This window comes from Periplaneta americana, chromosome 13, assembly GCF_040183065.1.
Source record: "Periplaneta americana isolate PAMFEO1 chromosome 13, P.americana_PAMFEO1_priV1, whole genome shotgun sequence".
Lineage (NCBI taxonomy): Eukaryota > Metazoa > Arthropoda > Insecta > Blattodea > Blattidae > Periplaneta > Periplaneta americana.
This window is the reverse complement of record NC_091129.1, coordinates 102,975,000-102,987,497: the sequence shown is the minus strand read 5'-3', so window position 1 is coordinate 102,987,497 and position 12,498 is coordinate 102,975,000. Positions and strand designations below refer to the sequence as shown.

The 12,498-nt window shown below is 35.0% G+C and overlaps 1 protein-coding gene across 2 annotated transcripts in view; it reads right to left on the bottom strand.

The window, feature by feature from the left end:
* LOC138712187 (mitogen-activated protein kinase kinase kinase 7-like) overlaps nucleotides 1-12,498 on the bottom strand; it is a 166,683-nt gene that overhangs the window by 52,072 nt on the left and 102,113 nt on the right. Inside the window, exon 11 of one of the 2 annotated variants that reach the window (XM_069843689.1) lies at nucleotides 5,415-5,576. The exons of the other annotated variant lie outside the window; for it this stretch is intronic. Within the exon in view, the coding sequence (XP_069699790.1) occupies nucleotides 5,415-5,576 (162 nt within the window). The remainder of the gene's footprint in view (nucleotides 1-5,414; nucleotides 5,577-12,498) is intronic. 2 annotated transcript variants of the gene reach the window in all.

The window sequence follows — 12,498 nt, the reverse complement described above, 5'->3', positions numbered from 1 at the left end:
CAGTGTGCAGTATCATCTACACAAAAGTTCCTGGTGCAACAACACATTACAACTAGTAAACATCAGGCCAACAAACAACTAAATTCCAAGCAGAGACAATTGTTTTTAACACAACCAACAACATCGAATGTAAGATCTGAGTTTAACATCGACCTGTGCCGTTCTCTCATCTCTGCTGATATTCCTCTCTACAAACTAAAGAATAAGGTCTTCAGGGAATTCCTTGAAAAATATACTCAACATACAATCCCGGATGAGTCAACACTTAGGAAGACGTATGCTCCATCCATCTACGATGAGACAATACAGAAGATAAGAGATGAAATTAAAGATAGTTCAATTTGGGTTTCCATTGATGAGACTCCCGACAAAGAAGGTAGACTTGTTGGTAATGTAGTTATCGGTTTGTTAAGTGAACAATATTCTGAACGAATTCTTTTACATTGTGATGTTCTAGAAAAGTGCAATAACAAAACTATAGTTAAACTGTTCAACGAAGCTATGGGTATCCTGTGGCCAAAGGGTATTATGTACGATAATGTGTTATTCTTTATTAGCGATGCTGCCCCTTATATGGTCAAAGCTGGACAAGCATTATCTGTTGTATATCCTAAATTGACTCATTTTACTTGTGTGGCGCATGCATTTCATCGTGTGGCAGAAGTGGTCAGAGACAATTTCCCTAAAGTAGATTTGTTGATTTCATCAGTGAAAAAAGTATTTCTCAAAGCTCCCAGTAGAGTTAACGTGTTGAAAGAAATGTACCCTGAAATTCCATTGCCACCAAAGCCAATTTTAACTAGATGGGGTACATGGCTAGAAGCAGTTGAATATTATGCCGAACATATAGACTCTATTAACAATGTTCTCCTTACATTGGACTCTGAAGATGCAGTCTCAATTGATACTGTGAAAACAGTTACCTGTGACATAAGTGTGAAGAATGACTTAGCTCACATTCAGCATACATTTTCATGCATCATAAAAACGCTCAAAAGTCTCCAAAATAGGCACCTTTCACTATCTGAAAGTTTTGAAATTATAAATAGTACTGTGGAACAACTGAATCGTGGTAGAGGTAAAGTTGCAGATGCAGTAAGAGCTAAGGTGGACACTGTACTTTCAAAAAACCCTGGATATGAAGAACTACAAAAGGTTGTTGCTGTGATGAGTGGTGAATCAACAGTGAAGATTAACTTGGACTTATCCCCAGCAGACATTGTGAAATTGAATTATGTACCAGTTACTTCTTGTGACGTCGAACGCTCTTTTAGTCAGTATAAATCTATCCTCAGAGACAATAGAAGAAGATTCACTTTTCAGCACTTGAAAGAAATGTTTGTAACCTATTGTTATGGTAACAGACAATAAAAATTGTGTTTTGTTGAAACTACATTGGAAGATAAGGTACGTCCATTATATTTTTTGTTTAGTTTGATTAAAATGTACCAATATTTAACGTACATAGTCATTTTTTTATAATTTTAAGTCCATATTTAATTCCATATTTTGGTAAAAATCCATATTTAATTCCATATTTTGGTAAAAATAACTACATATATATTTACATATTTCATATATTTTTAGTCCATATAAATCCGTTCCCTGCTGATCAGTGTAGCAAAAGCATTTACATAGTTTGGTAATTATGTCAGTTGAGTGTGGAATTAGCACAAATTTAAACTTAGATAAAATCCTAAAAAAGACTTTGCAGAGAAGAAAACAAGGAAGATAACTTTTCACGCTAAAGGCAGTGATAATAATATGTCCTATAAAAGAAATTCCACATAAACAATTAATTTATTATCTATTCATATTAAGTGATATTTAGAATTAATATAAATTATTTTCTAATACTACTGTTCTCAATTTTTCTATATTTTGATTAAAAATAAACGCAATATTTTTCATTAAGTTATTTTCCAGACATTAAAACAGGAGATTTTCTAATTATTTAAGGTATCTGAAGATAAAATGAACATATATTATTTGTTTTTTATTTGTATGCTTACTTTTCATTAAATCGCATGCACTTTCTAAATAAATATTTTGATTGATTTTCATTGTATAATAGAGGTAGGCATATGCCTATAATAAATTTTATTTACTGGCATACATTCTGGTTGGCGAGTTGGTATAGCACTGGCCTTCTATGCCCAAGGTTGCGGGTTCGATCCCGGGCCTGGTTGATGGCATTTAAATGTGCTTAAATGCGACAGGCTCATGTCAGTAGATTTTGTGGCATGTAAAAGAATTCCTGCAGGACAAAATTCTGGCACATCCAGCGATGCTGATATAACCTCTGCAGTTGCGAGACTCGTTAAATAAAACATAACATTTTAACATTTCTTTTTTTTTTTTTAGATTCTGCAGATCTTGTCTGTGAACACAGTTCCCAAATAATGTTCCCAACTCCTAAGAATGGTCTTGGCTGTCTAGTTCCAGTTTTCAAAGCTCTTTTTCTCCTGTACAGTATATCTAGTCTATTTTGTACCGGAAATACAATACTGAATGTACTCTGGAGATCCCATTATTTATTTTTTACCTGTCCACCAGACTATTGTATTCTGATTTAAAACTTTGTACCTTTGTGAACTGCATTCCATTGCTCCCAAACCCATCATTCTTTTGTATATGCAATTCATTCTGTTATTTTAACCTTGAGTGAAACGTTAGTTCCACATCATCTGAGAACTGCTGGATTAAATATTTCGCGAAAGCGGCGACCAATGCAACTGATAATGTGGCAACAAAAGTTGTAATTTTTTAGCGTGATATGGTAATCACTTTTAGAGTGCTAGAAACAAGTCTTTAGCAAAGTGATATTGAAGATTGGGTAAATGTCGACCAAGATCTTCCTGTTGTCTATCTTTAACCAACGAAGAAATCAATGCTTCTGCGAGAAAAACTGATGAATGTGCAAGTAAACTGGTAGGCCTCCACGTATCTGACTGTGAAGATGACGTTGATGAGCCGAATGTTTCTGAAAGTTAACGAAATGACAAAGAAAATAAATGAAGTGGTAGAATGATGGAACGTCAACCAGATTGTGAACAGATTCATCTCATGCATCTCGCTGCCATGAAGCAATATGCTTTAAGGAAACGTTCAGGACAAGTTCGCCAAACTAAATTAAGCAATTCTTCCATAAAGAAGACGTGAAAATATTTAAATACTGTACTGAAGTTAACTCATACTCATTTAAAAACAAATTTCATTATACCACGAATAGGAGCCACCGTCATAGCTCAGTTGGCTAAGGCACTTGCCTACTGATATAGAGTTGCACTCGGGCGTGGGTTCGATCCCTGCTTGGGCTAATTACCTGGTTGGTTTTTTCCGAGGTTTTCCCCAACCATAAGGTGAACACCAGGTAATGTATGGCGAATCCTTGGCTTCATCTCGCTATCACCAATCCCATCGATAAATAACCTAGTATTTGATGCAGCATCGTTAAATAACCGAGTAAAAAAAAAACAACAATAGGTTATAACATGGGTATAAAACATGTTCCCCCCCCCCCACACCCACAGTATAACGGGTTCTACTGTGCAAATATTCTAACCCAAAATGGTTGCACACACACATATACATACACGTATATACAGAGTTTGTCATACTGGGTTCTGGTGGTTTTCGAACTACTGTATTTTTATAAGGTCATGCATAAAGACAGTGGAGACTGATATATTACTACTTACAGTATAATGTCTATATTATAAAATCAGTAATTACATACTGCTATGAAGTTTTAATAACAACAAATCTTAAAAAGATAAAACGACTACAAAATCAAAGTCTCTGATTAAGTACAAAAGTTGTCAATTAATCTACTCCAATATCTGCAATGCAATTAATAGTTCATCAGTCACCTTTAGAACATGAACTAGAAAAGGATGCTATTATTCAATACAAAAAACTGATTCACTCTCAAAATATAAGGCATTCTATATAATAATAATAATAATAATAATAATAATAATAATAATAATAATAATAATAATAATAATAATAATAATGATAATAATAATAATCATCATCATCATCATCATCATCCATAGAAGAAGATAACAGATGACAGACGACATTAAGATATATGGATCATATGAGGAGACAAAGAGGAAGGCAGAAAATAGAAAAGACTGGAGAATGCTGGGTTTGCAGTGAAAGACCTGCCCTTGGGCAGAACACTATGAATGAATGAATCATCATCATCATCATCATCATCATCATCATCATCATCATCATCATCACTTCCACCCACATCATCACCTATTTACTAGTATTTATTTCTTGAACAGTGAAAGTTCTTCATCACAGTGAAATGATATGATTATGACAAGAGAGCACTAATAGAATTACAATTACCAAAAATGTGATGAATTCATAGGAGATTTGTTTTTAACACCGGTTTTGTCTTTCAAGAAACCATAAGATTTGCCACTTCTAACTCCAGTTTCAAGTCACGATTGGGCCTCATTTTATTATTCATTTATTGATGAGTCACATTATAACACTTGTAATATATAAAATATATTTTATTTATTTATTAGAGCTTCCTCAAATCAGATGCTGCCATTAGCGAAGGATACAAAAGAAAATAGTATTCCCAATAATAAGGAACTATCATAATATTTTCAGTTCAGAATAAAAAATTATGCATTGTAAAATGTTTTATTTAAATTTACACAAGTGAGGTCAGATTCAACAGTGTTCATAAATGAGATATTAAGCATATAAAGATATAATTTATTACAGTGTTCATACAACTGTAATAAATTATATCTTTGTATGCTTAATACGTTTTATTTACTTTCCTTGAATATGCAACTTTGGCACTTAGTGCCTTTGGTACAGTTACTCTTCACTTCTTCATTGTAGTCATTTTCATCCATTTGTATTTTTTAATCTATGTACCATTGATTGGAATGCTGCATATCCGGACAATACTTTATTAAGAAAAAATGTTTATTTTCATGTCCTCTATCACATCAGAAAATTAGGAATAGTTATTCTGTTACACCCTGTATGTGTGTGTTGTTCTTATTGGTGGTTTGTGATCAGTAAGGTACAGAATGCAACATCAATAGACTGCTGACGATGGAGAATAAAACTCCAATATGGCCATATAGCAAAGTTTAGTCCACGAGAGAAAAGAATAGACGAGCATACCGTAGTCCTCTTGCAGACTAAACATTCATCACTTTTTTTTAACACGTTAACATTGTAAAGTTACTAAAATTGTATTATATTTTACTTGTATTATAGGATAGGATATTATATTATTATTATTATTATTATTATTATTATTATTATTATTATTATTATTATTATTATTATTATTATTAGTTTCATCAATTTTTGTATATGGCAAGAAACAGAGAAAATTATTAAAGAAAACAAAAATTACATACCTTTTCATTTTCGAGTTTTCTGAGTTCCTCTTGATGACGCTCTGAGTCCTGCTGATCTAGCTGACTCAAACCTTCTGCTTCACTCAGTCTCTCTGCAAGTTGGGCCTTGTGGCGAGATAAGTACGCAATCTCTGTCTGTACTTTCAAGTACTCTTGTGCTAGCTGAAATATAAAATTGCTTTCGTTGATAAAAAGAGCAGGTCAAAATGAGGCCAAGATACCAATATGCAAACAAAACTCGACATTGGATAATTTTACTTATATTAGTCATGCAGTCCATGCAGTCCTCAATGGTCCAACGACTATCATGCTTGCCACTGGATACTGGAGTCGCAGGTTTAAAATTGGCCGAGAGCAATGGCTTTCTAATTGTAATAGAAACCTTCTGCAGTTTACTTTTCAGGAGAGAAGTAAAGTCTGAAGTCGCATGTTGTACATTTATACTATGTAAAAGAGTTCTGTCCCTGAATGAGAGGAACCATTCGCAATTATCAATATTTTCCCCATCAAAATTCTCTACTACATAGACAGATGACTATGCAAGTCCTGCGAGACTGCAGTGGGGTCAAGTAACAAATTAGGTATGTACACGCGTATGGTAGGAATCACGAATCACGAATATCGAGACCTGAAGAATTAAGGAAGTTGAGGAGGGCATAATGAAGGAAACCGAAAGAAGATGACTGAAGTGGTATGGACATTCATGCAGAATGGATGAAACACGTATTCCTAACAAGATATATGAATGGAAGTTGGAGGGAAGAAGAAGAGGAGGACGACCACAGATTTCTTGGAAACAAAATTTACAGCAATCTATGAGGAATATTCGAGTCACAGAAAATTATGTTCAAGACAGGGATGAATGGAGGAGTTAATAAATGGAAGGAAATAATAAAGTTGGCTGTAATGTCATCTTGTTCTGACAGGAGAAGAAACTCTGTAGTGAGGAATGCTCTCAATTTATGTGTATGTATCCCCTATCTACACTACGTCATGAGCACTTGGGGCATATGAAGGTAGAACTCCACGTTTTCTTGATCTCGGCACTAGAATGAGGTGGTATGGTTAGTACCACGTGCTCCATCCACAGTTTACCTCTTGGAAACTCAGTACTCCAATTTGATTGGAGATTGAATCAACCTCGTGGCCGTTCTGTAAGTTTTGGCAATGAGAAAATTCCATCACCACTTGGGACTAAACCTAGGACCTTCCAGTTTGTAGCCAGCTACTCTATCAATTAAGCTGCCTGGACGAAGGTTAACAGTATTAAGTATACAATATTGAAGATATAGGCAAGAAAAGTCAAATATAGTTGAAGTTCTTAGGACTAATCTAATCTCAATCTCGCCTAAAAGAAAATCATTTATGTAACATTATATGCTCATATACTATTAGCATAATATAATGTTGGTTGGTTTGTTTAGAATAGCCGGCTCTGATTCACAACATCAGTCCTGTCTCTTGTTTCTCAGCAGAGTCATAGCAAGTCTTCTCTCTCTTCTGCATAATATGCAATACAGGATGGAAGTGAAATAATAGTGCAGTGAAAGGGACGAAAGGGTACACTTAAATGAATAGAAAACCTATATTACGTCTTGTGATTAAATGCACGGTTAATTTTAAATTTCAGTTGGAAGTTTCAGCAGTCCGGCAACATTGCCGCTAACATATTGCTCTTTCTTCTCGTAATACAGATGTAAGAGGTCAACAAACTCATGTCTGTTTGCCTTATTGAAGTACCTCCCATCTCCCTTTCTGGGCACAATGTTGCTGGTCGGATTGGTCAGTGGCTTTAAATTAGTGGTTTTTAAATTAAATTTACGCGAAAACCGTCCACGCTACTCAAATACGCCAGAGTGATAAATGATTATTTACTAGATTTTTTTATTGATATGGATAAAAATCACGATTCTACTCACAATAGTTAAAGAACAAGAATAATAACATTTGCAAAAAAAAAAAAAAAATTTTTAGAAAACTATCAACTTTTCATCAATAAGGTATTACACTTTTTTTTTTTTTGTTACATACAACATGAACTATTCACTCTGAAAATATGCAGGATTATTTCACTTCCACTCTGTATAATATGATATATTCTATTCAATCTATTCTCGTAACACGTTTTCACTCTTTTAACAACGTTTATTATAAGATAAAAGGCCACTAAATGTATTCCATTTAACTGAGAAGGGAATTGTTAATGTGCTCGTGCCGAAACCTTCCCTCATACTGAGCACACAGATCTCTTCTCTACAGCAGATCACAGACATAAAAAATTAGTTGCCCATACTAACTGTAAGAGAATGAAAACTTAATTGGAATGTTACATTAAGAAACAATAGCGCGTACTTTGAGAGGGCAGCTGAGTTGTCATTTACCGTGAATTTTTAAAGTAAAGTATGGTTTATTTAACGACGTTCGCAATTGCCGAGGTTATATCAGCGTCGCGAATGTGCCGCAATTTTGTGCCGCTGGAGTTCTTTTACATGCCAGTAAATCTACTGACATGAGCCTGTCACATTTAAGCACACTTAAATGCCATCGACCTGGGTCGGGATTGAACCCGCAACCTCGAGCATAGAAGACTGCGCTACTGAGGCCGACTTACCATGAATGATCCCTGTCATGTAATAATATGCAGGATAAGAACGTGCACCCAATGTGCTGGCCAGTTGAGTAAGCACTATCTAGGCCTATTCACTGCTGAGATCTACTCAATTTTTGGACAATCTTTTATTCAAGCTTCAATTTCACAACCTCACAGTTAGCAGGTCGGTTATTATTATTATTATTATTATTATTATTATTATTATTATTATTATTCTTATTATTATTATTATGTATTTGTCTCTGTGCTGTGGATACCTAACAATGTGCACAATTTGAGAAATATGATAATGAGCTCATTAACAATTCCCCATCAATAATATTTATACAGTTAACCAGTGATAATTTTAGGATCGTCTATCGTAGTTTGATGATAATTTTTATATGCTAACGCAATATTTCTATCAAAGACTTCGCATCAATTTACCTCGAAACACTGACAACCAAATAAACAACTAATCACAGAGCACAGAATCGATTTTAAGAAAATTGCAAGAATTAACGACCAAAATATTGGAGAAGTACTTGTAAAGCAGTAAGTCCACTAAGCTAAGACCGAAAAATGCATAAAAATGCAAAATAAAATTAGGCTATATTATTTCGAATCGAAGTGAAACAAGTTTGTAATGCATCCTGCATTGTATGAGATGTCTCAGAAAGGGATATTTCATTAACTTTCGGGCTCTAGTTATAAATGAAATAGACAATGACCATTCCAATTATCCGCCAGAAAGACGCAACAAGCGAGTACGTGATGAATAAAAGTATCATGTTTACATAGTTCCGCGTACTCCTAGAAGTTTCGCCCTGTTATTGTTCGCCGTTCACCCTAGGGCAGTAGGTAGCATTTTGTTGCATGCATGTCGAGGTATATGACGAGAATTTTGTATAAATGTAAGGTATAAATTTACAAACACAAACATGTTTTGTACTGTTCTTGAGATTTTGGTCAATGAAAAACATCACAAAGAAAGTGTATTAATTTATTTCTTTAGGAATGGTCCTATTTACAACGTAGATTTAAACTGAGGATTTATTATTTTACCTATACTGAAAACACATATTTGTGTACAACACAACCACCAGGAAACATCCAGCATAAATCGAAACAGCATCCACAGTTTTTTGTCCTTAGTGTCAAATTATTGAAAATGCACTTAACTCGTTTTGGGAGAAAGCCCTTCAATCAACTCGGCCCAAGCCCAGCCCCTGTTCATCTCTACTAACATCGTAAGCACAGAAACGATTTTAAGAAAATTACAAGAATTACCAAGCTAAATATATAAGTAAATCTGAAAAGTCTTTCTCAGATAATAAATAACACTGATAAAAAGGACAGCATCATTAAGTGAAGAATACTGGTATTTGTTTAAATTAAATTAGGTTTTATTTAACGACGCTCGCAAATGACGGTTATATTAACGTTGCTGGTGTGCCGGAATTTTGTCCCACAGGATTTCTTTTACATGCCAGTAAATCTGCTGACATGAGCCTGTTGCATTTAAGCACATTTAAATGCTATCGATCTGAATCGGGACTGAACCCGTAACCTCGGGCACAGAAGGCCAGCACTCTATCGACTGCGCCACCCAGACCGACTGGTATTTGTTTTTTATTTTTTTTATTTTATTGGGTTATTTTACGACGCTGTATCAACATCTAGGTTATTTAGCGTCTGAATGAAATGAAAGTGATAATGCCGGTGAAATGAGTCCGGGGTCCAGCACCGAAAGTTACCCAGCATTTGCTCGTATTGGGTTGAGGAAACCCCTGGAAAAGATCTCAACCAGGTAACTTGCCCCGACCGGGATTCGAACCCGGGCCACCTGGTTTCGCGGCCAGACGCGCTGACCGTGGTATTTGTTAATATGATGTTTGTGTATTTGAATAATTCGAGGGCTTAATGTGAAACTAATGTAACTACAATGGATGTTTTATTCACAACGAAACTCTTAACAGGCAATACACTTATTTCATATGAACTATACCATCATTTGTTTTGGTTACTATTTCTTTTATATATAGTATAAGACTGTTCGGAACTGAGTTACGATTTTTTGTTACGAAGTAGAAGAGCAAATTATTATCGATTGATGTAAAGATCTAAAAATGTCAATTTTTGTAGTTACGTTAGTTTCACATTAAGCCCTCGAATTATATAGGATGTTTCAAAAGTCATGATAAAAAATTTAGGGATGAGAAGTAAAAACGAAGAGAAGCAAAGAAGTTCCAGTAGGTCTAAACATGGGTCCGCAAATTAACCATTTACGAGATAATGCCATTTTGTCTTGGTTGAGCCACTGAATGCTAAGTACTAACCAGCGATAATTTTATTTAATTTATCAATTCCAAGACAATAAAATTCATAATTTTGGTTTCAATACCACAGAAAAGTGATTGAACACACACAAAACAAACTTTTTTGTTTGAACAAATCCGATGCTGATGTATATTGCGTAAACTAGGCTTTTTGCATAACCCCATACACAAAAATCCGGTGGTCTAGGTGTAGGTCCTCCTCTATCTATCCACCGTTAAATAGCGCTGGCCTTCTATGCCCAAGGTTGCGGGTTCGATCCCGGCCCAGGTCGATGGCATTTAAGTGTGCTTAAATGCGACAGGCTCATGTCAGTAGATTTACTGGCATGTAAAAGAACTCCAGCGGGACAAAATTCCGGCACATCCGGACGTTAAATAAAACATAACATTTTTAACATCCACCGTTAACCACATCGTCTGCTTACATATCGTCTCACACTTGGAAATGGGATGAGGAGAGTGTGGCATACGTACAAAGCATGAATGTTACCGCTTTACCATAACTTATCAAAGTGCTCATGTCACTGGCGGCCCCAACCAGAAAGAATAAACATTATCTCCTAAACGGTTAATTTATGGACCCATATTTACTGAAACTTTTTGTTTCTCTTTGTTTTTACTTCTCATCCCTAATTCTTTTACCATCACTTTTGAAACACTCTATATAAGTAAAAAAAAAAAAATGGCATGCACGTAATCCTTACAATTATGAACATGACGGCATTATGAATGCTTCACATCAAGGTCAATAAGTAGGAGGAGATATATATCTGTCTAGAAAGCATCCTGCCATTTTGAACATCTCGAAAACAGGTAGTATGATCTAGATACAATTTGACAGTAAATTAAAGGGGACCTTATAGGACATGGGGCTGCTCAGTCGACAGTGCGATACCTTTGAGTGAGCATGTGCACTTTTGACCATCACATGCACAATAACGGAGTAAATAAATAACAGAATCTCTAACAAGTTTAGATTCCAAGTTCGACATTTATCCGCAAAAACTATTTGAATAATTAAGACGACTTTCGAAGATGATTCAATGAGTGGAGTCCATATAAAATTGCGCTACCAACTCTTCTTCAAAAATGGCCGGGAATCAACTGAAGGTGATCCCACATTCTGGAAAGCCTTTAACAAACAGAACATCCAAAAATGTTGAATGCATGCAGACTGCAATCAACGAAAATTGGTGATGGACGGTGCGAAAATTAGAATAAGATCTAGGTATTCTTCGGGCTATAGGTTGCAGCCGCCAAATTATTCTTCAAGGAACGACCACCCACATAAATCGAGGGAAAGAAGGCAGAGGACGGACAATGGAAAGTTTTCTTTTCTCAATAGTACCATCAGGGACTGGAATGCTTTACCTGCAGACTTACTAAAGACTTTACCAATAACCAAAAATGTATTTAAAAATAAGTTTAAGAACTTTACTAATAGACGGTAGTATATTATATTTAAAGGATGTAATTGATGTTTTATTATTTGAAGTGTTGTATCAGTGAAGAAGTGTGTTGTGTCAGTGAAGTGTGTTTGTATCAGTTAAGTTCTATAGTTTATAGTGGTAGAGCAAAGTATTTGAACAGTGAAATGTTTTTGAAGTGTTAATGAAAACAGGATAGTATCAGTGAAATGTGTCGTAGTACCAATACAGTGAGTGAGTTGACAGCGAAATGAGTGTAGTGCTGAAAGGTACTTGTGTATGTATGAACATATAATAGCCTACTACATAGGGTTAAGATACAAATTAGATTTATTTTAAATGTTATTTTAAGTGATCATGCTTCATTTAATTTAGGATGCTCGTTGTTAATAAAGTAGAATCTCTCTTATCTGGCACCAAAGGGGCCAGGCTAGTTCCGGATACGAGATTTTGCCGAATAACTGAATAAATACCGATATATACAAAATAAATCGTATTTCATGGTGCCAAATGTTGAAACTGCAGCCATGTGAACTTTATTTCTCTATCACTTGCTCATGATTGAATAAACATAAAAACTGTGTGGATTTTTCTTATTAAAACACATCACACAATACAAATAATACACAAATTCCAGAATCGAATATTCACTGAAAATTAAAGTTCATGCGATTTTCGTAATGTGGCAACACTGACGATGAGAACATAACTAAATAAAGTGTGTGTAT